The sequence below is a fragment of the Porites lutea genome, chromosome 5 (genome assembly GCF_958299795.1).
Source record: "Porites lutea chromosome 5, jaPorLute2.1, whole genome shotgun sequence".
In the NCBI taxonomy this organism is placed as follows: Eukaryota; Metazoa; Cnidaria; class Anthozoa; order Scleractinia; family Poritidae; genus Porites; species Porites lutea.
In genome coordinates, this window is record NC_133205.1 from 2,046,664 (window position 1) to 2,071,227 (window position 24,564).

The window sequence follows — 24,564 nt, forward strand, 5'->3', positions numbered from 1 at the left end:
AATAACAGTTCTATGATAAATCTCAAAGTATATCTTTAAAAGTCGGTCCTTTAGAACTTCCTAAATTAATTCTTTTTAAGCCGATTTCTGGCGTTATAATTTGGAGGAACACTGATCAACAAAGACGTTCTATGCCAGAGAAATCTAGCAGTTTAATCAACTGTATATTAAAATTTATCGCATGACATGTACATAGCAGATCAGAGAAAATAAATAAAAAAGCAATGAAAGGCTACCTGTAATAAAATTTCAGAATTGTCAATCAAAGCATTTCTTTATAATATGACTGTGTTTTTTAGTTAATAAGTAATGGTGCTTTTACATACCTCGTAAAGTTTGACTCACCTCGCTGAAGTCAACCTACCTTAAAATGAAAGAACTCCCTGTATAATCAAGGACAGAATTAAGAGCGGTTGGCCAAACTGCTTGGTTTCAGTTAAATGAGCAAAAGCTAAACAAATATAGTAACTTATATTGAAACGTCATGCGCTCAATTAAACGGCGTTCCGAATAATTCGAGAAAAAAAGCGAATTAATTATTATCGTCCTTACTACACGCACGTAAGAATTTATTTTTACTTTCCTTTCTTGTCCGTAAATTAAGGTACTGAAAATGTTGTTTGGGTGTTAAATTGTGTACTTGAGACTGTAATTTTATTAAAATAGAGATTGGATCCTGTAAACTGGAGTGGCGCCAAGTTTCAAACAGCTAAGTAAACAGGATACTACGTGATTAACTTTATTTCCAATTCATTTTTCTTTGATTTTACTATTTTGTGTGCCTAACCTTGTCGCTGCGTGGGAAATGATAGTCTGTTAGGTAAAATTTTCGTGTGATTTCTCATCTTTGTAATAACTAATTAACATCACTTTCTTACACTTAGTGGAGAGCTTCCAATTTACTGTAAATGCTCTAACATTTTCCTTTCTCGAGTGTATCTAAAAGTCTTTTTCTTGTTTTCCGTTTTCGTGCACACTTCAAATGTCGCACAAAGTGAAGGCTTCATCTTCTTCTTGCTGCAAATGTAAACGAACTAGATTAAAAAAACGTGTTGCCTCTGTCAAAAATCTGCTTTCTTACTGCTTGGGTTATTTAGGATCTAAAAAACGCTGGAATATCATAGTTTCAAGACTGAAGCACAATGTAAAGATTGTAAGGCTTTAAAAAAACTTACACACGGTACCTTTGGAGACGCCGTTAACACTCTTTTCTGTAATTATATTTCAATATTAATAGTACACTATAGCGAATGATATTTCCATTTTAGAATGTATTGTGCTATCAATTAGTCCTTTTGCAATAGTTATTCACGTGCATGCCAACTTCCTGAAAGCACGAAAATGATTCTCTTTGGAAAAAATGATTTTAGCAGGAACTAAAACTGCGTTTAAAAATTAGGCAACCTGTAAATTTTCAGCCGTTATACCTCAAAAGAAGAGATTGTTACGGCCGCCAAAAGATAGAAGGATCAGTGCATGGAAAAAACTTAGCCGCCCCGTCACGTTGTGTGGTTTTCGATAACAATCCTTTTCAAATACTGAAATTGTCTTACAGTCATCAAATCTTTCCCATACGCATCGCGGGTATGATCAAATTTTATCCACTGGTTATATTATCACCAGGCTGTAAAAGGCTTATTGCAAGTGTCAATCCTTCTTTAGTATCTAGATCTGTACGCGGAAAAAACGTTTTCTTATTAATTTTTTTTCAGGCTAGTTTTGTCGAATATAGCGCACTAATTGTATTTTATTTACAAGTTCTCATAACACAAAATTATTTTCTTTTTAAACTTTAAGTCTCGGTTTTATTCTTTTAACTGACTTCGCAAATTTTAGCCTCGACATACTTTTAAAATTAATTCTTGCAAAAAGAGTGAACAATGGACATAACGTTACCTTGGTTTTAATTCTATAATGAATAACACTCCACTGCGAAACTTCGATCAAATTATGCGTGGTCGCTCTCATTTTGCTCAACATATCATTATGTGATCTTGATCGAAGGGATAGATGCCCCAAGCAGGGCTTTTGAAGCCCAGAGGCCAAACCCAAACGGACATCATTAGGGCATACAGAAAATAATTGTTCAGAATCGAAAAGGGATTCAAATTCATCCTTAACCAGCTAGCGATGGCCAAATATTGAAGATGTCTGCCAAATGCTATAAGATGAGTCCACCCGGCGAGGAGAGGTTGAAAAAACCAAAAAATAAACCAATTACGCGGATGACAAGCGACGCTAAACTCTTAAAAGCCAATCGCAATTATAGAGAATCCTCTGCTCGCAAGGTAGATGAATCAGTTGTTGATCGGAAGAAGCTAGAAGAAGAATAACAGCAAAAAGGACTTGGTGGGCAGATCAGATACATCTTATTTCGCAATATCAGTCAAAAACAAGGCGGAATCGGTGCACCTCCTTTATTTATCGCACTTGTCCGATTGATTTCAAATTTATACAGAGTCATGAATCACTTGAAAAAGTTTTACGACATCGCCCCTTTTTCAGTCAGCACCTTTTAACAATTAGATAAATACTCTGTAAAGGATAAGAAAAAACAATCAGCATTTTCAAAAGATGATTGATTGACAATAAGAATCAGAAGAAACAGACAGGCGTCAAGTCCTGAACAGTAAAGTAAACTTGACTTAACCGATGCCTTTAAGACCACCTCATTTCAGTTTTCAAAACAATCATCTTCATCGCCTTCTGAAAGAAAGAAAAAACGTAACCAATTTATTATGTTTGAATATCAAGCCACAGGCAGCCCAAGCTCACGTCACGTGAAAGGATTAGATTAATTATTAGCGGTGTGCGAGCCGGGACGTGACTGTTCAACGAAAGCGGTATTGGGTTACATGGCGGCCGTGAATTTATAAAGGATTTGTATGGGAATCCACGTTATAGATTTAGGAAGATAAATACTCGTAGAAATTCTCAATAAAAAACGTCTTACCTTATTTGCATGGTGTGTTCTTGCTTGCTGTGTGGTTATTTTCCCGATCCGGTGCGATTTTAGCGATTTTTTTCATTTCTGAGTTTCCACTACTAAAGAGAGAGCAAGGCCGAACACTTCCAATCTGGACAGCCCGCCGAACGAAGCCAAAAATTCCAGGTTAAAATATCCCCACGGCCAAAATTCCACCGCAGAATCCAACTACAAAGGTTAAACTTTCATTTCAACTTTCTAGCCACGCAATCGCATCCCTGCGAGCGACGCCAGGCGGCAGTTTGTTTCCCCGATGAAACAGTAAAACGTTGGGCCAGAACCGCGTACAAATCCACCACGACACAACGACCGTTGAAGTCGGCTTGGTAACCTCGTCACGTTGACAAACAAAGACTCACGGGGGGACCCAGGGATGAGAACAGAAATTCATGTTGACAATTTGCGTTAGTGTACCCCGTGAGTCTTTGTTTGTCAACGTGACGAGGTTACCAAGCCGACTTCAAAAATAACCACACAGCAAGCAAGAACACACCATGTAAATAAGGTAAGACGTTTTTTATTGAGAATTTCTACGAGTATTTATCTTCCTAAATCTATAACGTGGATTCCCATACAAATCCTTTATAAATTCACGGCCGCCATGTAACCCAATACCGCTTTCGTTGAACAGTCACGTCCCGGCTCGCACACCGCTAATAATTAATCTAATCCTTTCACGTGACGTGAGCTTGGGCTGCCTGTGATCAAGCGAGCTTTAAATGTGCTCATAGACCACTGCATGCGTATTAATCTTGGCTGAGGTGCGGAGCCGTGGAGCACATGATCACTGATCTCATTTGCGTTTTGGTAGCATATGGTAAAGAACGAGTCCTTCTGACTTTAACACCTTGTTATAGATTCTTTTGTCCCGTTTTTCTAAGAGCTCACCACGCCTGAGCCACTCAAATTCATCCCCTTTAAGGGTTAAATTCTGATTTTTCCGACAAGCATCCCCGTCCTTTTTAAATGGGAATCACCACCCCCACCAATTCCCACCGTTCCAGAACCCAACATAATGCATACAATTCAAGTTGCATATGAAGTTCGAACAACATATAAGGCCCGCTTGAACGTAATAGGTCTTTACTGACTTCACACTCCATTAAATTTTCAGTCATCCTGAAAACTGTGTCCGAATTCGAAATGGGATGATGAAAGCTTTACTTTGCTATTAAGGAGAGCTATTCACAATTTATTTGTTTCCGTTGTTTTAATGGTAAGTCGTATAAAGCCACTCTGAAGACAATCGCTTATTAGGTAAAACGACTCATAACATCAAAATTCCATGCTGTAGATCAAAGCCAACTTTTGAAGCGCATTTTCTTATTTTCGTCTTAGGAAACATTCGACAGTGTTAACTTAAAAGACGTAGATTTGGGGCTGTTGTGCTGTAATTCAGCGAAGTTATAATTGTTTCAGATATTACGCTAGAAATGTTTTGAAGGTCGCCTTAACATCTTGTGGTCCCCCTGTAGTCACCTGTTTCACAGTTGCTTCCAGTGTATCCAGCCACGCAATCACAGCGATAAGCTCCAACAAGATCAACACATGTGGCTCCGTTCTTACATGGAGCAGGTACACATTCGTCGATATCTGCGAATTTATAGAATAAGACCATGGAATTGTGTTAAGTATTACTGGCATATAATTACCTGAAACTACACTCAGAATTCAAGTGACAATATGTTTGATGAGTTGTTGGGCTTTTTTGGTATACTATTAAAACCCTTAAAACGCATTGGACTTAATTTTTTAATATTTTTAATATGCACAGATCATATACCAGACAAATAATAAAGTAAAAAAAATTCTCTGTAGCCTGTTTTACACATTTGCCGTGTCGGAGTGATGATCAGCGTTAAAACCGTGAATTTTTTTCTTAAAGTCATCTAGAAAATTTGCTTGCGTAGATCCTCGGGAAGATGGTTCCATAAGTAAGCACCATAAGTTCCATAAGTACTCTGTGGTGTCGGAAATGACCAAAAACCAGCATGTCTTTTATTTAAAATTACTTCTTTTTAGAGTTCCAAGTGTAAGAAAAGATGACTGAGCTGAGAATACTTAGTTATAACTTCAGCTCTGTTTTCATCAAGCAAGTGGACATCCGGCCAAGACAAGGCCTTTTTAAAACTGAAGCTTTGATTTACTTGTTTCACAGTTGCTTCCACTGTATCCATTTACGCAATCACAACGATAATTTCCAACAAGGTCAACACAAGTGGCTGCGTTCTGGCATGGAGCGGGGGCACATTCGTCAATGTCTATGAATAAAAAGAAAATCAATTGACCATTGATTAAAACGATTCTCCTATTTTTAAGTTACAAATGCAAAAATTGAGGTTTTCAATACTTGTTTCACAGTTGCTGCCATTGTATCCAGCAGGGCAATCACAGCGATAACTTCCAACAAGATCAACACATGTGGCCCCGTTTTTGCATGGATCAGTCACACACTCGTCCACATCTATGAATTAAATTGAAAAATTCTTCATTCATGTCGTGTTGTTCACTGCAACCAAACTGCGAATTAACCTCACACTTAACTTAACCTTTCAATATTTACAAGAAAGCTGAAACGATATACTTTGAAAAAAATCACTTTACTTGTTTCGCAGTTGCTTCCAGTGTATCCGGCCACACAATCACAGCGATAACTTCCAACAAGATCAACACATTTGGCTCCGTTCTGGCATGGAGCGAGCGCACACTCGTTGATGTCTAGAAATTGGGAATAATAATTATTTGATGGCAGTAGGCTGTTATATTACTACTCGTCAAACTTCCACCAGCTTTTGTATGCTACGACATTAGGCCACTTCTGGGCTGCCTCAAACCTCTGTTTCAAACCGAGGCTAAGTGCAAAGCCATTGATATATATGAATACGATTTTTTATTCGCATTCAAATAAAACTCATTTTCACAAGAAAGGTTTTGAACTTAGCCAGTAGGATTGAAAGTGAGAGTTTTTGGAACTCGGAAATGGCCTTTTCCAGAAGGCTTCCTTAACCCAAACAGAGACTGAGAACTCATTAGGGGGGAAAATATCGGGAAATTATCTCTCACCTGTTTGGCAGTTATTTCCAGTATAACCAGATTTGCATTCACAGCGATAACTTCCCGCGAAATTGACACATGTAGCTCCGTTCTTGCATGGGTTGTTAACGCACTCGTCGATATCTGTCAATACATTTAAGTTACAAATGAACTTTACTTTCTCCATTGCTCAGCTAACTCTACGTCGAGAAACGAATTTTAGTTACTGATCATGAACGTTTGACACAAGGGTGTCATAGCATAGAAGCAGGGCCATAGACATTGTGCTGAAGAGACTCTACCTGAGTGACGCTTTTTTTGTCGATATTGATTCAAAGTAGACAGACTGCGAATCATCTTAGTTGCTAAAAACATATATATCTATATCGTGGCGCAACTTTTCATCAGTAGGTATCTAATTATGGTGAATGTCCCGGGGGGCTGGGAATACGGGGAGACTCTGCCCCGAGGTTCTCTTACAGACCGTAATGACAGATTTTCCTTCCCTTTAATACTATATACATCAACCAACAAAAAGGCAATAGAGAGGTTAAGGTAAATAATGGATGGTAAATAGTACCTGTTTCACAGTTTCTCCCATAAAATCCGTTGATGCACTCGCAGCGATAACTTTCTGCCATATTGACGCAAATACCTCCATTCACGCATGCGTTGTTCTCACAAAAATCTGAAAAAAAGATATAATGCAAAATGCTGAAATATTCTTCTTTCAATGTTCATATATAACTCCTTTTACATTTCACTGAAAAGGCAGTCAAGCGTGATTGTCACCGCCCACTAGGTGTATAGTACAGGATAGCCAGTCGGTCCCAGTCATCGGACAAAATCGACCAAAATGCATCCATGCCCTTCGAAATCCTATACATGTGCGGTCAGACATGATGACCATACAGATCAAATACTAAAAACTATAATTTTAAAACTTCTATTATTTGCTTTATAGTCTTTGACGAAAAATCAAATATTATTTGATATAATGCATTTATTTCGCACAACTTTTCTGGCTTAACTGGCTAAAACTAGTGAATGATTTTTGAAAAAAAAAATACCAACCTCGCTCGCCCAACTCTTTGCTTGGCTGCCGATCACGATACGCATAAAACGCTTTTACGATTACTGAAGTCGGACAATTCAACCTTTCCCGAATTAAATACCTGGGTATAGCACATGTGCCAGAACAATGAACTTGATAACATATACCCACATAGTTAAGGTAAGCTAATCTTTTCGTGTATAATCGTCTACTTTCTGTATTTTTTGGAAAATAGTACATCTTTTCTTGCTCAGTATAAATTTTTAAAAGAATTATTTCTATGGAGCCCGATAGATATTAAGTAAACTCACTTTTATACATCTTGCAACATTTAAGCGTTTCTATGCAATAAAGTCGATTACATGATCCCTTGTAAAATCCAGCCATATAGTATCCATCATCACAGCTACTGAGGCCTTTATTATCAAACGATGAAGTAATGGCTTTATCTATACACTTGCCATATTGGTTCGGTAAGCTGTCTGGCTTGCAGCACTTTCCAAGTTCAATGTTAGATAGCCAGTCCTCCTCGCTGGTACGATACAAGCCTTGCAAGAAGTAGCCTTCAGGGCATAGTGCCCATTTGTTGCCACTTTTTTAAAAAAATAGGGAAAAAAAAAAAAGAAAAAACAAATAACAAGTAAAGAAAGTTTAGAATACCAGTAGGGCATTACGATCATGGCATGAATCTTATGTAAAAATATCAATTCACTTGAATTAAAGAGCAGTTTTATTCATGATTATCTTTAAAACTTTTACCGTTATCTGGGGGTTTAAAACAGATTAAAAGCCTTTGGTCAGCTAGAGATACCTTTTCAGACCGCGAGCGGTCGTCCTCCTTTCCTTATTTGCCACGCGGAGGAGAGATTGGCTTCTGCCCTCGTTCCTCGCGGCTTCACCGCCCGCCCCTCAAACGTGCTCTCGATCTCCGTACTCAAAAGAAAAATAGGAGACTGCTCCTAGTCTGATACGTTTTGATCTTTGTGCAATACTGACTTCTCTGGGAACAGATGTATAGCTTCACAGTGAAACTACAAGGCGAATTTCCAAAAAAATGTTCTTTTTCTTTCAGTTCTTTCTTGAATTTAAAGGTAGTCTTCAAGAAAGAACTGTAATTTCCGTATTAATATATCTAGCCGGATTTTTGATCATTATTGCCAAATGGACCTTTTTGCGTCGAACAGTTTTTTTCGGCCAAAAACTGTTCTCCAAAGTAGCCATTATAAAAACTAAGAGTACAACCATTGCTTTTTTCCCTTCTCCTCCTTTCCTTGTCCTCGCTCTTTCTTTTAGTCCTTTCCTTTTCCTTCGTTACTGTGATCTTGGAGCTTGTCGAGCTAAGCTAAGAAACATGCCTTTTGACGCCTTTTCACTCAAATGACTGCAAATTTCGTTAGGTTGGTTGTCAAAAAATCGGCTAGATATATTGTAGTAAATATAACCCACTTCAATCTAATTTAAATGAAATGACTCGATTTTGTTACAAAATTATGGTGGTTTCCAAGTTACTCAATACTCACCTATTTAATTTAACCCACCAGTCGGCAATTAAACAAGTTGACTGGCTCTCTCTATTCGGCGAAGGTGCCTGGCAGCATTTAGCTTTTTCCAGTAGATATATTTTATCGTTGTCCCCTCTATTTGTATTGCGTTCCATTCCTGTCATGTACTCCATAGTTGAGTCACATAGTGACCATCCATTTTTATCGAAGCTATACCACCAGTTCGCCATGTTACACTGACCCCAGCAAATATCCACCATAAGAAAATAAGCCAAAACGAATACCAGGTATTTCATCTCTGTAGTTTTTTTTAAAAATTAATATAAAGTCAGACGGAAAAAAGTTAAAATAAATTGCATAGTGCAGCATTATATACTAAGCTTTCGGCTTCCAGTCTAAATCCTGAGATGCCGGCCAAATTTAAGTGGCGATTTCACTAAGATGGAATGGTGGGGGCAAGTAACAAATATTATGGATCAGCTTTGTTGTTCTGATAGCATAGTGCCGTAGTAAACATTTTGAGAAATTAGGGATCTTAAGAAACAACGATGACGACAAAAATGAAAACAGCAAAAAGCAGTAGCGGTAGGCTTCGGCTAAACGTCAAACTTTTCATGGGATGAACTAAATTCTAATTTGGGTCGATCCAACAGACGATCTTCACTTAATTTAGCTTGGACGTCGAATCAATCAACTGAATCAGACCCAAAAGTAATTTTAGCTGAACGAGGCTAAAAACAGGCCATCATACAAATTTTTAATTGATTAGTTTAGTTTAGGGTGTACCATACGTTTGTTGGACGATCTAAACTCATTTAGACGAGCTTAACTGAGCCAGGCGTCGAACTTTCACGAAATTAACTCACTAAGTTTGGTTCGTCTCATGAAAAGTTCGACGTTTGACCTAGTCCTTATAGCAAAGCAGCTACATCTTTGCAAGTGATCACGAGTTTTTTTGTACATTTCTTCACCGTGACTGCACGACTTCGGCGTGGTGGACTTCCTAATCTTTCGGTTTATAGAGGGCGTGAACAAAGGAAACGATCGATTTTACTTTATGTTTTTGAACGTAGATACCACAAGGTCAATTATTTTCAAGCTTTTTTTCCAACGTACCTTGACGCAGTTCCGCGATCACTAACTTCCGTTGTAGCAACAGCGGACTTTAAACAGCCTCAAAGGTATCGCTTACCTTACACACTGAGAAGCAAACTAAGAGAACAGTAGGATAGCTAAAGTGCAATAATAAAATAATACTTTAAGTTACAAACCAATGGAGTACAGCTAGATAAATAACGCACTAAAAGTAATAATTTTTTTACAGGTGTGAATTTCTTCTTGAGCATGTGGTTTTAAAACATATCTTCCCAACCTCTTTATTTTAATATATTAGCTAGGTCCCATGTTTGCATTCGAAAACCTATAGCTGAATTCTCTCAATAGAAATGAATAAGTTTCTTTTTATCATATCCAACGTGCTATGCTGACTTGTTGCCTTCAGAGCAAATTAAACTGATAATTCGACTCGATCATGGGCAGACATTTGGTCAGTTTATAATTTAGACAAATACATTGGTGAAGGGGATACTCTCAGAATCATGAGCAATCGACGAATTCGAATCTTCAGTAATCGGTGCTTGATGTTAGTCTACAAAATTAAAAGTAAAATAAACTCTTTCTTTAGGTCAATGTAGTTTCCATCATCCCCTCCACCCATCTGAAATTTTGGAGGATTCAAAACTGAGTCCCTTTTTGGTGGCGAAAAAAAGGTGATATAATATTTCAAAAAACAGAGTGTCCCCACGATACCTTAATGGAACACTTAGTACCAGTCTTATGGAGAAAAGTTTAGAAAAATTTTATACGCTATAACGTGTCTGAGCATTTGACCTAACGCGAAAAAAAAAAAGAAAGAAAAAGAAATAATAATATTAATAATAATAATAATAATAATAATAATATTAATAATAATAATAAATACCTATGACAGGCCGAAACAAAATAACTTAGTTGCCAGTGGTAGTTTGCCAAAAACTACGAAGTAAGAATTTACTATCAGAAAATGGTTAATTCGTCAACAAAATTGACCAGTTTATTGAAGATTTAGTGTTATAAAACAATCCAAATACATACAGAAGAAAATCCAATCGCTTTTGTTTTCCTCAATAAGTTATCTTTTTTCACTCGGAGACAACGTACGACGACGACGTAAATATCGATGTTTGTCTTCTTTTAGCATTGATCCGCAAACTTTGCACTGGATAAAGACGGCTCTTTTGATTGCCCACAATTCGCAAATAACGTTATTGGCGCAGTGAACAGTGTACTTAAAATTAATTAACTAAAACGGAAATCACTCTCGACTGATTTAAAAAGATACAGGTTGCTTATAACGACGGAAAAACGAAGAAAGCTTGTCAGGAACTGAAAAGGCCGCGTAATCGTGGTAAATCAGTAATTGTTTTACGATGAAGTCACTTGGAATCATAGTTAGTAAAGGGCCCCCGGGGATCTGTTGGAAGTTTTAGTAGAGGTGTGCCACCCAGGCCTTTAATTCCCGTCCCCGCAATCGTTCATTTCGCTGTCCCTTACCATGTACAACCTGGTTCATCATCACGATGTTTTGCGATAATTGAGTTCAATACTGATGTTTTATCAATCGATCACCGAGTTTGATTTTTAGTGAATATCTTTGGGAAGCGAATCGATTTGCCATTTTCACACAAGACTGAGATAGCATAAAGGAGAAAAGCGTGGTTTCATATACGCGACAGCAGAATATTATTTGTCGCCAAGCAAAGTTGGGTGACATTGCGCATGAGTAGACCACTATTTGCAGGTCACCTGGATGGCTCTCGGCCAATGAAAAGGAAGAAAAATTGCATCGAATGGTAAATAGTTTTAATGGGTCGCCATATCACATCAGAGGGGGGCATAGCTCAGTGGTAGAGCATTCGACTGCAGATCGAGAGGTCACCGGTTCAAACCCGGTTGCCCCCTTCATCTTCATAGTTTTTTTTCTTCTTTTCCTTTAAATAAACATTTCGTGAATGTATACAGATTTATACTTTGAAATGGAAGGAATGTGTAGAAGACAGAACTTTAACAAAGTATTCTTTGTAAAGTTATGAATATATGAAAATCATATATGTTTGTAAGTCGCTCAGCTGTCGCGGTTCAAACCGTTGACCTCCCACGAGCTAATCTCGTACCTCGGTTTTTAGGGTACAAGTTTACCCACGAGCTACATTCTATTCGCTGAGTTACAAAGGAACTTTCGCGCGGAGAGCAAACCTCTTGGGTCAGTAATGTTGAAAGCGTAATGTAAGGTGTTAAACAAAAGAAAGATGAAAACGTTGTTGACTGTCCGTATCACACAACTACTAACAGGGTAATAAATATCCAAGCAGAGCGCGAGGTAGCCTTCTTATCCGCGTGGTTCTAAAAATATTTGCAGACGAATTACCTGTGGGGATACTCTCTCTATCTTAACCTTTATACTCTCTTGCTAAAACCCATTGTAGTCACTAGGATAAGATGTTATGCTACCTCAAATGAACACCCACAAAGAAAATAAAGTTATTGTATTCAATGTTCCCATTTTTTCACTTTTTATTCATGTTTCAATTACTTTCGAATGTAATTAATTGTAGCCAAATGCAGTATCACTACATAATTTAAAGACGGATGGTATGTATAACTACCCCCGTTATAGTAATAAATTTTACTTCCTTTTTTCACATTGTATTCTAATTTGTTCCATTTTCTATTTCCCTTTTAAAATATTACATGTTTATGAATGATATATATCACCAAAGTTGGCGGTTTTTATACCCTTAACCTCGGGGCATGGAAATATTACAATATATCTTATACAAAAAAGAATCAAAGAAAAGTCTTAATTTGTGTTAATAAATAATAATTAAACTCTCAGAGCGATTTTAAAAATCCTTTAAAACTTGATAGGTCAGCAGTTTTTTTAAAGGAGTTTCTGAAATCGCTGCACTGCAAAAGAATGGCTACTAATTTTAAAAGTCAGATTATTCTTACGTTTCAATCAAAATCTTGAATAATTCACCAGTATTGACGACCTCTATTTTTTAACACAATGTCGTTATCTTTTATCGTTTTGAAAACTTGCTTCGCTAGAAATTAATTTATACAAGACTTAAATTCTGATCCTTTATACGCAGCAGATCAAAATTCAAAACCGCATAATAACTTCATAACAATAATAATAATATTAATAATGATAATGTCAATGATAACAAAAAAATAATGATGATAACAATAAATAACATTTGCCACTTTTTAAACTGTAGGGTGAATAAGGGATCAGTTGAGTGGAAAAGCGTTAGTTCTTATTGGTTATTGGTTGCCTAGGATACCATCGAATAATCATGACTTTACAAAACTTGGCCATCAAAACAATCCCGCAAATCTTCGCGCCGAGAGCTTGTCTCAAAAAGTAGTTTACGGACTGCGCTCGAAAAAAAAACTTCCAAAAAGATGTTTGCTCATATTTAAACATTAAATTTCGGATAAAATTTACTTTTCCATGAACTTACCTCAAGAAAGTACTTCGAGATATTGACTATCAAAACCCGTTTAGATAAAAAAAATACATAACAGCTCTTTTTGCCCTCATTTCTTTTTAAGACAAAAACTCTTTTACGTTCATAAAAACGTGAAAAATCTACCTTAAAAGCTAAATCGAAATTAGAAATTGAACCAGCATATCCTCTGCCTCGAATGAGCTTTTAGAGACGTTTTTATCATCCATTGAATGGGTTTAAGGGGAATCGTCTTGAGCTACAGAATAGAGCGCTCCTTTTAATTTATCTTGTCATTTGTTCTACTTGAGCAGCGGTGTGACTAATACTGACACTTCAGGCAGCCCGTCAAGGCAACAATGTGTCAATGTTGTAGTTGAATCCCTTTTCAGGATAGTAAACAACTACGTAAACCAATATCATGGTAAGCTTTTTGCTAAGGGTCCCAACCCTGATAACCCAGGCTGATTACTGGTTTACACTGAGAACAGAATTCACCTACAATGGTGTACAACTTAAAAATATCCAAAGGATATTTTCTTAAGGTATTCTGTTTTATGAAAACCGCAGTTTTGGCGAAAACGATTTTCTCATAAGTCACTACTAGGATAGTTTAGTAGTTTGCTGTTATTTCGTGAACTTCGAATCTGGTTCAAGGTGGCGATCAACTTTGCATTGCTCGAGTCGGCTGACTTGATTCTTCTCTCTTGAGCTTCGATAATGACCTGCTTGGCTTGAATCACTTCTTGCATTTCATCCTGTTCTTTGCGAAGCTCAGATTCAACGCTCACCAAGCGATCAAGCAACTCCTTCATTTCTTTGTCCTTTTCTTCACGCAGTTTCTGAAGACTCTTCTCGCTGTCGGCGAGTCTTTCCTTGAAGGAAGCAACCAGCTTATGTGTGCTGGATTCCTGTAAAATTAACTGCTCATGTGTCGAAGCTAGATTCCTTTTTGTCTCCAACAGCTCCTCACGAAGGTCACTGAGCTCTTGTTCATACTGAAAGAAGAGTAACGAAAGATGTATTCATGAAATCTCTCGAGTTGCTAACATCCACTTCTTCACAGAGTAGGAAATAGTGACAAAAATAATGATACAATGAACTTGACATTCGACGTAGGAATTCGAGGTGTTTTTTCTGTTGTTGTTGTTTCAGCTGGGGTAGGCCAAAGAGGGTGATATAAAAACTTTCCTACGCTTCCATTGACATCAACAACAATAAATTGATTTCTGGGTGAACTATAATGTTTCAAAACCATTATGGCTCAGAACGAAGCTATAAAGAAAGGAATTTTTAGCAAAGAGGAGCATACCCAAAATCCATAAACTAGACAGGTGGGGTAGAACAAAACATGAATTCAAAAGACATCATTAAAACATGTGAAGTTTGAACATTTATTATTATTTGCATCAAGAGATAGAAAGAGTTGTTTCAGCCTTACCTCCGCTGCTGTTTTCGGTTGAAGGGCGTCATAGCCATTCTCAAAATCTTCTGTCCCTATCCTGGGTGGCATTCTCTCCCAGATTGTGCTGTTACAAAATGAAAAATTAATCATGAAAAATAAGACGTAAAATATAAATCGTCGTTTTGATAGGCTGCAGGTTGAGCTTGAAAGGCGTAATCGAAGAGTTTACAAGCAATTTGATTGTATATTGCAATGGCTGTCTTTTGTTTATCTTCCAAAGCAACAAGAATTGATTTGCATTCGAAAGGTAGCGGGACAAACAAGAAATGCTTGGTTTATTGAAACCTCAAGGGGTTTGATAAATAACTTCTACCATTAACGCTCACTTAACCATCTAAATAGTAAAGCAATTTAATGACCGTAAAAAATCTACATGATAGAGTTCATCTAGGTGGTCGTGCGGAACACTTAATTGGTCCTTACGGTTTTCGTATTCAGCTCATAGAAGCTCAAGAATTGAACTCGAGCGGCACCAGAAATAAGTCGAATACGATCATATTTAAGTAGGGATCGGATACGACCATGAAAGAACAAGTGAGATTTGTTTTTACAACATCAAACCCCTTTACTAAATCTAAAGGGTATTGGAGTACATGTGCAGATGTTTTAACTGCCGTCCAGTTATAAAATCCCAAGACCGTCCGAAACACTTACAGAACACTTACCCTAACAAGAACTAAGGTCAAAGCTATTGACTTTTAATGTACACTTAATGTGCATGAGTTTTTCCAAATGATTCATAACAATTGAAAAACTAATAAAAAGAAGCATACGGCATCTTATTAATTAAGTGCTCTTCTTTGCCTTCTTTTCACGAGACGTAAGCTTGCTTTTGTTTATAGAAGAAAAGAAATTGCTTGGAGTTCAAGAAACTTTTCCTTCGAGGGACTTAAATTAGGGGTCTTACATAAATCATGAACCGGGTGGGGGTGGGGGATGATGATAATCCAGTGATGTGTCTACAAAATATTCCCAACCTTATCTCTGTAGTGAGCAAAAAATTCACAACCCATTCTTTTTTTGCTTTTAATGTGACACTTACCCGGTTGGACTTGGTGTCCGAGGCATCTTTCGCACCCTTCTTCTTCCAGCTCCTTCCACGCTGCTGGCCACACTGTGCCAACTCTCCTCGCTTCCGCTGGAACTGCTGCTGGTTCGCGATGGACTGCGAGCCACGTGACCGGGATTGAGGAGCTTCGTTGCACTGCCACTTGTGCGTGATGATCTGGGAGATGAACGAGGTGAAGAGGATGACGAATAAGCGTCTTTATCGCCAGATGACCTCCTCAGAGAATCGGTAGATGCATATGGAGACGGTTTGGGAGATGTTGGAATAGGAGGCGACGTTCTGTTGAGAGAGGAAGTCCGACTTTGATCTGTTGTCATCGAAGGGTTGTTGCCAGACGGAGATCTTCGAGGTGATACCACACCGTTGCCGTATCTTTGTCGCGAATCAGGGACAGCCCTTAGCTGTTTTTTATGGGTGCTATCTGCTGACCGGTTGAGACTGTTTGAACTTGATTTATCTCCCTGGTAAATTACCCGAGTTTCACCAGCGCGATCAGCATCCACATTTGTCACAATTTGAGGCGCTTCCAAGCGAGCCCGACGTTGCGAATCCGACTTTTTGGGCGGCGTGGGAGGCCTTTCGGAAGAACTTTGGTCACGTTCAAGTGAATTGTGATCAGTATTATCATCTGAGGCAATCGCTCTCCGATAAGACCGGCGACGAAGACTGCTGTGTACATCATCACGGTAAGATACTCGTTTCCTCGGTGATAAACTAGGAGGATCAACATCAGAGATGGGAGACAGAATCGAATTATCATAGCGAGACACTGTCAGACTATCTGGCGGAGTCGGGGTCGGTGAACTACCATTGTAGACAAGATTTGCCTCCGGTTTGCTCTCATTCGATGTATTTTGGTTGCGTCTGGGTGATTTCATGATCCTTATTTGTGAAACTGGCGTGAGGGTTATGTTGTTTTTCTCTTGGTCTGTCACAAGGTCTGAGGACGACGCCCATTTCCGGTGCGCCACCAGACTTTCATTTCCGAGAGCGAAGTTTCTCTCAGAATCGTGGTATATCTCTTGGAGTGACTTAAGAATAAACTGTAGCGGCCGAAGGGTTTCCAGGGTATCCTAAAAAATGCACCGAGAGGATTTAATCGTCAGAAATGGAAACATTTAAACACAAAGGGCGCAATTTCAGAGAGCTAGAACTTAAGAGAGACGCACTAGGCAGAACTCTTTGAAACAGAGGGTAGCTTAGCGGAGTTACAATTGCCTCATCATCATCATTATCATCATCATCATCATCATCATCATCGACATTATCATCATACACTTTAATACAGTGTCCTAAGCTTTTTAATGCCTCTTGGCAGTAATTGGGGGCACATAAAGAGATGCAGAGAGTCGTGGAACGGTGTTCTTCCTCGAATAATTTAGCCTCCAGACAAGCGACGACCGGAAATACGCTAGCATTAGCAGGCTAGGAGAAAATCAGTGTATGAGAGGAAAATAAAAATTAAGACGTTAACAAACTAACCTGGTTCATGGTACTGGTCTGATCTTTAAGGATGTTGAACATAAGAGCCAATTCCCGTCCACTGTCGATGATTCCTTCATATTGGTTTTCAATAGTGTCAGGCCTCGACTGTTGACAAGGAGACGAAAAGTTAAAATTGTAAGGATATTCTGTAAAAGTTAGAGTTTTCCCTTGGCTCCGTCGGGTTCGCGGGTTTACCGTTCCGACAGTAAAAGTTTAGGGGCAAAAACCGTTCGCGCGTACGCGTGCTGCCCCAGTGACTTTGAAGAACATAAGAGAATTCTCGCAGTCTTGTAAAAGTAAATTTCTTTTCTGATCATGCAGAATCTGATTTTAGACGTCATAATCACTCATTTACGTACAGTGACCAAACATATTAAGTTATCAAAATACCTTCCATCACGAAAAGTTGTCTGCATAGTGATGGAATGTCTTTAGGAATAAGATGATCTCTTGCTTTAGGCGAACTTTAGAACCGAGCAATGTTAACTTTTATTGTGAACAAGAAATGCAAAGTGCTTAAATAATGTTTTTAATTCTCTCTGAATCAGCGAAGAGTCCTTTGAAATTTAAAACGACTATGACAATGTCGATGTCGACTTTGGCTAAGCAGCATTCTCATCAGTTGTACTGATATTTGCGACAACTTTTCACTTTTTAGTTTAATTAAACAACTACTCAATTTATAACTTACTGAGATATCATCAAGAAATCTGCGCATGTTGACGAATTCTTTTTCCACGAATCCATTCATGAAGCCCATGTATTCTTCCTTTCCACCAAATCTGTAAAATAACGGTACATGTCGATAAATACCAGCTTGATGCCTTAAAATCTTTAAGGATGTTTCTAGGCCGATATTTGGGAGTGTTGTTAGGGGCTTACACCCAGCTAATAAGAGACGACAATAGCTTTTGTTCACTAGCATAAGAGTCACTAAACATGGTGTAAAGTTCGACGTTGAACCCTGCTCTAACTAACAAATTAAATGTGGAAAAGCTAAACGGCAGTAAAAGACAGTGTAGGAAAATGTCGTTACCTCGTAAAGTTGGCCAAATTTTGCATCACCTTAGCAATCAGAGTTAAGGCTCTTGATGTTTTCTCGTCTGGATATTCTAAAAACAAAGAACACTCGATTAAGTCCTTGTATGAAAATACACGTTTTCTCTGACTTCTCACTCATTATGCAAGGATCCTTTCGGGACCAAACATGGCTGGTATTCAAAGGCCAATTAAGCATATCACCATTCATTTGATCTCGATAGGAAAGTTTTTCAACTGATCATTTCATTACTAGGCAAAGACTGGGTATACTCCCGTCAATTTAGCGTACTTTCTTTTAGACTCCCCCGCAGCTGTTTTTGTCTCGTCAGGCAACGCTTTGCGCGACGTGGGAGACTGATCATCGAGACCAAGTGACTAACTTTCTTCACACTCAACGAAAATCACTAACCTTGTACTAAATGAAACAAACTTGGCGAGAGAATAGCAGGACATAAAAACCTCAAAAAGATGGAGCCACTGCATAGAAAGAAGAAAAACGTATTTGTTAGTATCACATACTTATTTTCTTTTCGCGTTCAGGTTTTGAGACCAAGAATTGAAGAAAGTTAGAGTAGCTAAAAGTTTTTTCAATAACTAACCTGATTAACTTTGTACTCAGATCTTCGCTTCTTCCTTCGCACCAACGACGGAACTCGTAAAAAGTCGTTCGCAGGTCGCTGAGGAAAGAAAAAGAAAAAATGTGGATCGAACAACTTGAGTCATTTCACATCGCAGGGCTGGTGCAGAAATACCCTAATTCACGGCTATCTAAAGATACTTTGTCTAAACGTAAAAATTACAGGACCCTCCTGTATATACAAACCAAAACAAGCGACTCATTATCAAAATCAGCAAAAAAACGAGAGATACACTAACATATACATTAATAGTTACAAAACAGATTTCTTCCAACTTTTTACCTGGGAAAAAAGCAAGACGAACACATGATAAGGTTCCAGACCTTCTCAACAAACGTTTTCAAGTTCTCCTTGTTAGACTCAATATTTCCGGAGGTCTTTTTTGATGGATCGATCTAAGAAAAAAGAACAGTGTTGTGTTAGATTTTGTCCTCACTGACAAAGGTAGGCAGTTCACACGGAGCTATCTAAACAAATTTCGTAACGTTATGTGGGTACTGTTACGTTATGTTACGTTATATTAGCGTTGCGTTATAGTAATAATCACAAAGCTTTGAGAGGACTCAAACCCACCAACAATAGAAAAATGAATTCTTTGTTCTGGGTTTCAAGATTCTTTTTCATTCCTCAACTAATCAACTAATCCCAAGGCCCTTTTTTTTTAAAGAATTGAGCCAGGTTAACCGGTATGGTTCATAGCATAGTTTTCGTCGTTGTGAACAGAGCTTCAATCATTCTACCTCGCATTCCTCTTCAGATTCATAGACGGACTGAACAAAGTCACCAAGCGTTTCCTGCAAATACTGCAATAAAACAAAAAATTGTTGTTGTAGTAAATGTCAAATAAATAACACGCATATTGGAACTCCATTAACACGATCACGGATAGTTCATCAAACTTGGTCATAATAGCGGAATCCTCCTATTTACGGGGCAGTGTTGCATTGTGTACTAAGCCTTTCTGTAACCTAGTGATGAAAAAACTTTCTGTTGCTGGATTTGGCACATATTGCTAAAAATGTTCATTTAGATACTCTGAACAACTTGCAAGAGATTGATTGATTGATTGTGCAGAAAAGAACGTTTAGGGAGTTAACAAGGTAGTCGCCGTCAATAAATGTTTGGATGGCAGACTCGTAGCCAGTCGCTTTCTATGGGGTTTTATGGGGTGAGAGTAGATTGGGGTTGGGTTGAGGCGCGGGGGAACTCATGGGAAAGGACGAAGGAACCCCTACCATGAGCCCCCGCGCGCCTTAAGCTAACCCCAATCTTCTCTTACCCCAAAATGAAACACAAATAGTGACTGGGTAAGATTCTGCATGGATCGCCGTTTCTTCACGAGTCTGTAGACTGGACTTCTCGCTCTGATCAGAAAAAAAATGGTCTCATGAGGGCGTTCCACTGTGCTGACAATACAGCCAATGTTAAGTAAGTCTGTATAATCTGTTGCAATCTGTTAAGACTGGTCTTGACTTCTTTCATACTATTTCTGTCACTTTTCCGGTATACGGAAATTGACGCTAATTCAAGGGTTAGTTATACTTTTATAATTACTACTGCTGACTTACTGATTCACCAATCATTTTCATGTACGAGTCCATGGCTTTTGTCGCAAAGGAATTACCGCGAAAAACAAGATTTTCATCCTCTGTGAGCCAAAAAAAATAATACATCCATTTAAGCCAACTTTCATAGTTCACTAGAACAAGCAAACAAAAAGAATTAAAACTCGGCATACGGCTTACCCAAATTCTTGACTTCCTCCATAACAATAGTTGCAAGAAACTCCGTTGCTTTGCCACTGGCTTGAAGGATTCTTAACAACACTCGAGAGATCTCGTCCTAAAAAAGCGGTTATTTGGTGAAAAAGGGAGACAATAACAAGAAACGCTACACTTACAATCTTGCATTGACTAAGTTTTAATCTTAAGTGATTCATTTTTTTGGTGAACTATACAAGGGCACTGAAGCCTTAAAAATCGCACTAAATCATGAATTCAATGATAGCAAACACTTCATCTGACATAACGTTCTAACGCTACTCCGTTATTCCCCACTCCAGAAAATATAATGGGAATGGGTACAAGTTTTCGGCGCAAGGGTACTTTTGGGTTGTTTCGGATGGACACGCGTTAGTTAGTATAGGGAATACCATCGACCAATCATAACTAACAATAGTCCACCCAAACGATCCTACAAATGGTTACGCCAAAGGCTTATACCCCTGATTCCCCTTACAATTTATCGAGTGGGGAATTGCAGTGCATCGGCAAAAAGCAATCATTTAAATGCAATATAATTTTTTATCAATTACCTTGAGCTTTACGCTGACCACTGGTTCCAAGGCTTGGCAGACTGTCATGTAGTTACGCTCTAAGTACTAAAACAGAACACACATCACATAAGGAATGTAAAATTCTCTCCAAATCTCAACCATTCCGACTTTTAAGTTTGTTAAAACATACACTTAAATATTAGAGGGCTGGGTTTTTAAGGAACCTAGCCTTTCTAAAAGAAGAATATGTCATTAAAGTAAAATAGAACTAAAAGAAACTGAAACAAAATAGTTTTACCTCGCGCAATTCGTCATAACACTTTATGGGCAGGATTGAAACTTTCTAGAAGGAAAACAAAAATAATCGTTAACCTTAAGATATATGCCTTAAGCCCTGTCTATACTAAATGCATTTCAAAAGAATGCGTTTTCGTTGTCATCCAAAAAGCATTCATCGATTCGCGTCCACTCTACCGTTTTGACGCGTTTTCGACTGTCTGCACTAAAACGTTCGAAAACGATAGAACTGGACGTATGACCTAAGTTGAACTTCATGCGCATGCTAAACACACCCGCTGGCGATATTTTTGGTCATCGTCTTCATTTTGATGCGTTTTCGACCATCCACACTGAAACGATAGGTATGCGATCTCGTTTTGATCCACTTTCAAGAGCGTTTTCAAAGCGATGCGTTTCCGATGAAAACGTTCAGCGTAATAGTGTGGACAGAAGGCCTAAACGTATCGAAATATCTGCGTTTTCAAAGGAAAACCAGGAGCCTCTAACCTGGAGCGAGCTACTCCCTTCTGGCCATGCAATGGCGTTTTCACATAGCAATTTGTTTTTAGATCAATTTTGCCGCGAATTTGGACTATAAAATAATTCTTGCAAATCATTCAGCAAAAATAGTATTTCTGATGTTTGGATAGCATTTACTTTTTCTTTTCGTCATTATCGTAGTATGGATGTGCACACATATGGAACGGTGCTTCTATTTCGCTGAAAAAATACTCCAAAATCATGCTAAAAATAAACTGATCTGTGAAAACGCCGTTGCATAGGCTAAGTGTGCGATTTGTATGTTCTAGGTTATGGGGTTCTGCGGAAACGCATTACTGTGGACTGACGGGGCCTTATAGACAGACGAGCAACAAACAATGCAGCAACAACAATGCAGCAGCCTCTTTGAAATTAATTTTCGGGGAAGATTTCAGCTTACTAAAGCACAAAGAAAAATAAAAAGCTACCTGGTATTTAAACTTGAGTCGGATGCTCGGGGCTTCTCCTCCATTTGTCTTGCTGGTCTCCATAGTAACAGGATACCATTTCTCCACTTCAACACCGACTTCCAACGAGTCCACTGCTACATCCACAGATCCTTCAGTAGAAAACGAATAAAAGTTTAAAGTTAAATTTAGCAGGAAAAAAGCATCTACATACACGAGGAAGGGGTTCCCCCAAAGATACTTTAAGAGTTAGTAAGAGAAAGTAAGAGTTATATAGGCAAAGTACAGTCGACCCACCACAGCAGCTTCTTTGCAGAGATGTAGATGCAGAGCAAAGCGGCTTTTGAAGAGAAGTGGCCTTTACTTAAGTCCACTTTTGAAATAAAAACGAAAAGCAGCTCATTTTCAAGACAGTTTAAGATAAACTGACAAAGTTGATTTATCGCAACCTTTCGATTGTATGGCGAAAGAATAAAAGATTGCAATTTTTTAAGCTCGGTGAACAAATGTGAAGATGAAATAATCAGCACGTCACGAGCGTGGGATCGTACGATTGTACTTGGTATGTTAATTAGTGAGGCAAAATAATCAAAGATATAATTCCATACTAACCAATAGGCTTTCTTTTCTCTTTCCGGTTTTTGCCATCTGCTTCCTTGTAAATTTGCACCGTTACGGTCTTTACTTCAGGTAAATCACTAAAAATCAAACGCAACACATAGAGAAAAAAATCAAGATGAAAGTAATGAAAAAATTATTTCAGAATTAGCACATTCTATTTTTGGTAACCATTTCCCTTATGCGGTAACGTTGCGTCACGTCACGTAATATAACGTCACTTTCATATCAGTTGAACCTCTACTATATTTCTTTGTAATTACATTTTCTCCCCAAAATAAAGGAGCAATTTGCTACCCTTCATTAAAGAAAGATTAGGTGTTCATCACTGTTCGTCCAAACTTTACTCACTTGAAGGCAAAATTTTCTCCCCAAAACAAAATGTCCGACTTGGGCTTGGACGATGTTTTAGCGTAGATAACTTTGTCAAAAAACAACTCGCAGTAGAACCTAAAAGTTCAAAATAAGTAAATAAATATATGAAACGAAACAAGAAATACGTGTTAAGTGTTACGTTTTAAGGATACAACTTGTACAATAATTATATTAGCCGGAACATATAAAATGGACAATGAAAATCTAAAATTGTACGACCAAATGTTCTTCATTTTCAGACCACAGCCGGGTTAAAATTCCATTCATTAAAAATAAAAACCACATTCAAATTTTCTCCTTGCTTGTCGTTTTGCAAGAACGTGACTCTGATTATCAATTCGGACGGAAGTATCAGCGGGCTTTACTAACACGAAAATTGAAGCATGGCGTCACGGGCACCGCTCTAAGCAGAATTGAACTACAAGGTGGAGTTCCGATAAGGTAAATCTCCCAGCTCTTTTTCGATTTTTGAGAGGCAAAACAACACTGAATTGACCTTTCGGTAACAGATAACGAGAACTAGAATTCTAACCGTGGAAACAAATGACAATTGATGTTACAGGTATATAGTAATACTCATAAACCAAACGTAAACAAAAGAATTGTATCTATATACATCGCATATTTTTCATTCTACACGATTCGGTAAACAACTATAGTCAAACAGCTGATGCAAATGACAATAAAGTCAATCAGTTAAATTGAACACTGAAATTATTCAAGTAAGCGAGAACCTAGTATTCGCATCGTTGCCTTTTGAATCTGAAATAGCTTTGCCGGTTGGAAACGTTCTTTGAGCGCCTTACCGTCGTTTTGATTTGTCCGTTAGCCCCTTGGCCTCAACGATCCACACTGTTAAACCAATATCTGTTCTGTACTGAATATCTCTGGTCGGCTGGATCGATTTCTTGATGCTATGAAACCGAAAAAATATATAAAAATAAACATGAAATGTATAAAATTGTGTAAACGTGAATAAAAAAATATATTTCATACATTCGTACGCCTTCCCCTTTGTGTATGTTGTAGTTCAGTTTTATCGTTAGTTTAAATTTTATTTCCTGTTGTTTTGGGGTATGATAATGTATGATAATGAGTTTAAAACAAAGGGAAATAAAATTACACCAAGGATAAAATTGAATCACAACATGTATCTCAAAACTGCAACCAGACATAAACGACAAACTACCAAAATAGATTAATAAATGAATAAACAAACTAATGTTTACTCTCAGAAATGGTAA

General features: G+C 38.0%; 2 protein-coding genes and 1 non-coding gene across 6 annotated transcripts in view; 1 reads left to right on the plus strand and 2 right to left on the minus strand.

Annotated features, from left to right (window-relative positions):
- Positions 1-4,436: 4,436 nt before the first annotated feature.
- On the minus strand, positions 4,437-8,871 carry LOC140936802 (uncharacterized). The gene is made up of 7 exons (XM_073386301.1): positions 8,594-8,871; positions 7,385-7,665; positions 6,050-6,163; positions 5,591-5,704; positions 5,310-5,450; positions 5,134-5,247; positions 4,437-4,579 (listed from the first exon to the last, which is right to left on the minus strand). Exons 1-7 carry the CDS (start codon positions 8,869-8,871, stop codon positions 4,437-4,439), a joined length of 1,185 nt encoding a protein of 394 aa, XP_073242402.1.
- Positions 8,872-11,503: 2,632 nt separating this feature from the next.
- Positions 11,504-11,575, plus strand: Trnac-gca (transfer RNA cysteine (anticodon GCA)). Its single transcript has one exon. It is a non-coding gene; the product is annotated as a tRNA-Cys (tRNA).
- Positions 11,576-12,168: 593 nt separating this feature from the next.
- Positions 12,169-24,564, minus strand: part of LOC140936425 (disabled homolog 2-interacting protein-like) — a 28,469-nt gene continuing 16,073 nt past the window's right edge. For 3 of the 4 annotated variants that reach the window (XM_073385897.1, XM_073385894.1, XM_073385895.1), the window contains 18 exons: positions 24,127-24,234; positions 23,297-23,395; positions 22,940-23,025; positions 22,349-22,479; positions 21,400-21,444; positions 21,141-21,206; positions 20,572-20,668; positions 20,395-20,474; positions 19,567-19,629; positions 19,109-19,221; positions 18,788-18,865; positions 18,598-18,665; positions 18,184-18,259; positions 17,839-17,929; positions 17,145-17,252; positions 15,636-16,735; positions 14,570-14,657; positions 12,169-14,126 (listed from right to left, as the gene is read on the minus strand). In XM_073385897.1, the coding sequence (XP_073241998.1) occupies positions 13,719-14,126; positions 14,570-14,657; positions 15,636-16,735; positions 17,145-17,252; positions 17,839-17,929; positions 18,184-18,259; positions 18,598-18,665; positions 18,788-18,865; positions 19,109-19,221; positions 19,567-19,629; positions 20,395-20,474; positions 20,572-20,668; positions 21,141-21,206; positions 21,400-21,444; positions 22,349-22,479; positions 22,940-23,025; positions 23,297-23,395; positions 24,127-24,234 (2,905 nt within the window). In that variant the 3' untranslated portion in view covers positions 12,169-13,718. The remainder of the gene's footprint in view (positions 14,127-14,569; positions 14,658-15,635; positions 16,736-17,144; positions 17,253-17,838; positions 17,930-18,183; positions 18,260-18,597; positions 18,666-18,787; positions 18,866-19,108; positions 19,222-19,566; positions 19,630-20,394; positions 20,475-20,571; positions 20,669-21,140; positions 21,207-21,399; positions 21,445-22,348; positions 22,480-22,939; positions 23,026-23,296; positions 23,396-24,126; positions 24,235-24,564) is intronic. The other variant, XM_073385896.1, reaches the window with a different exon arrangement.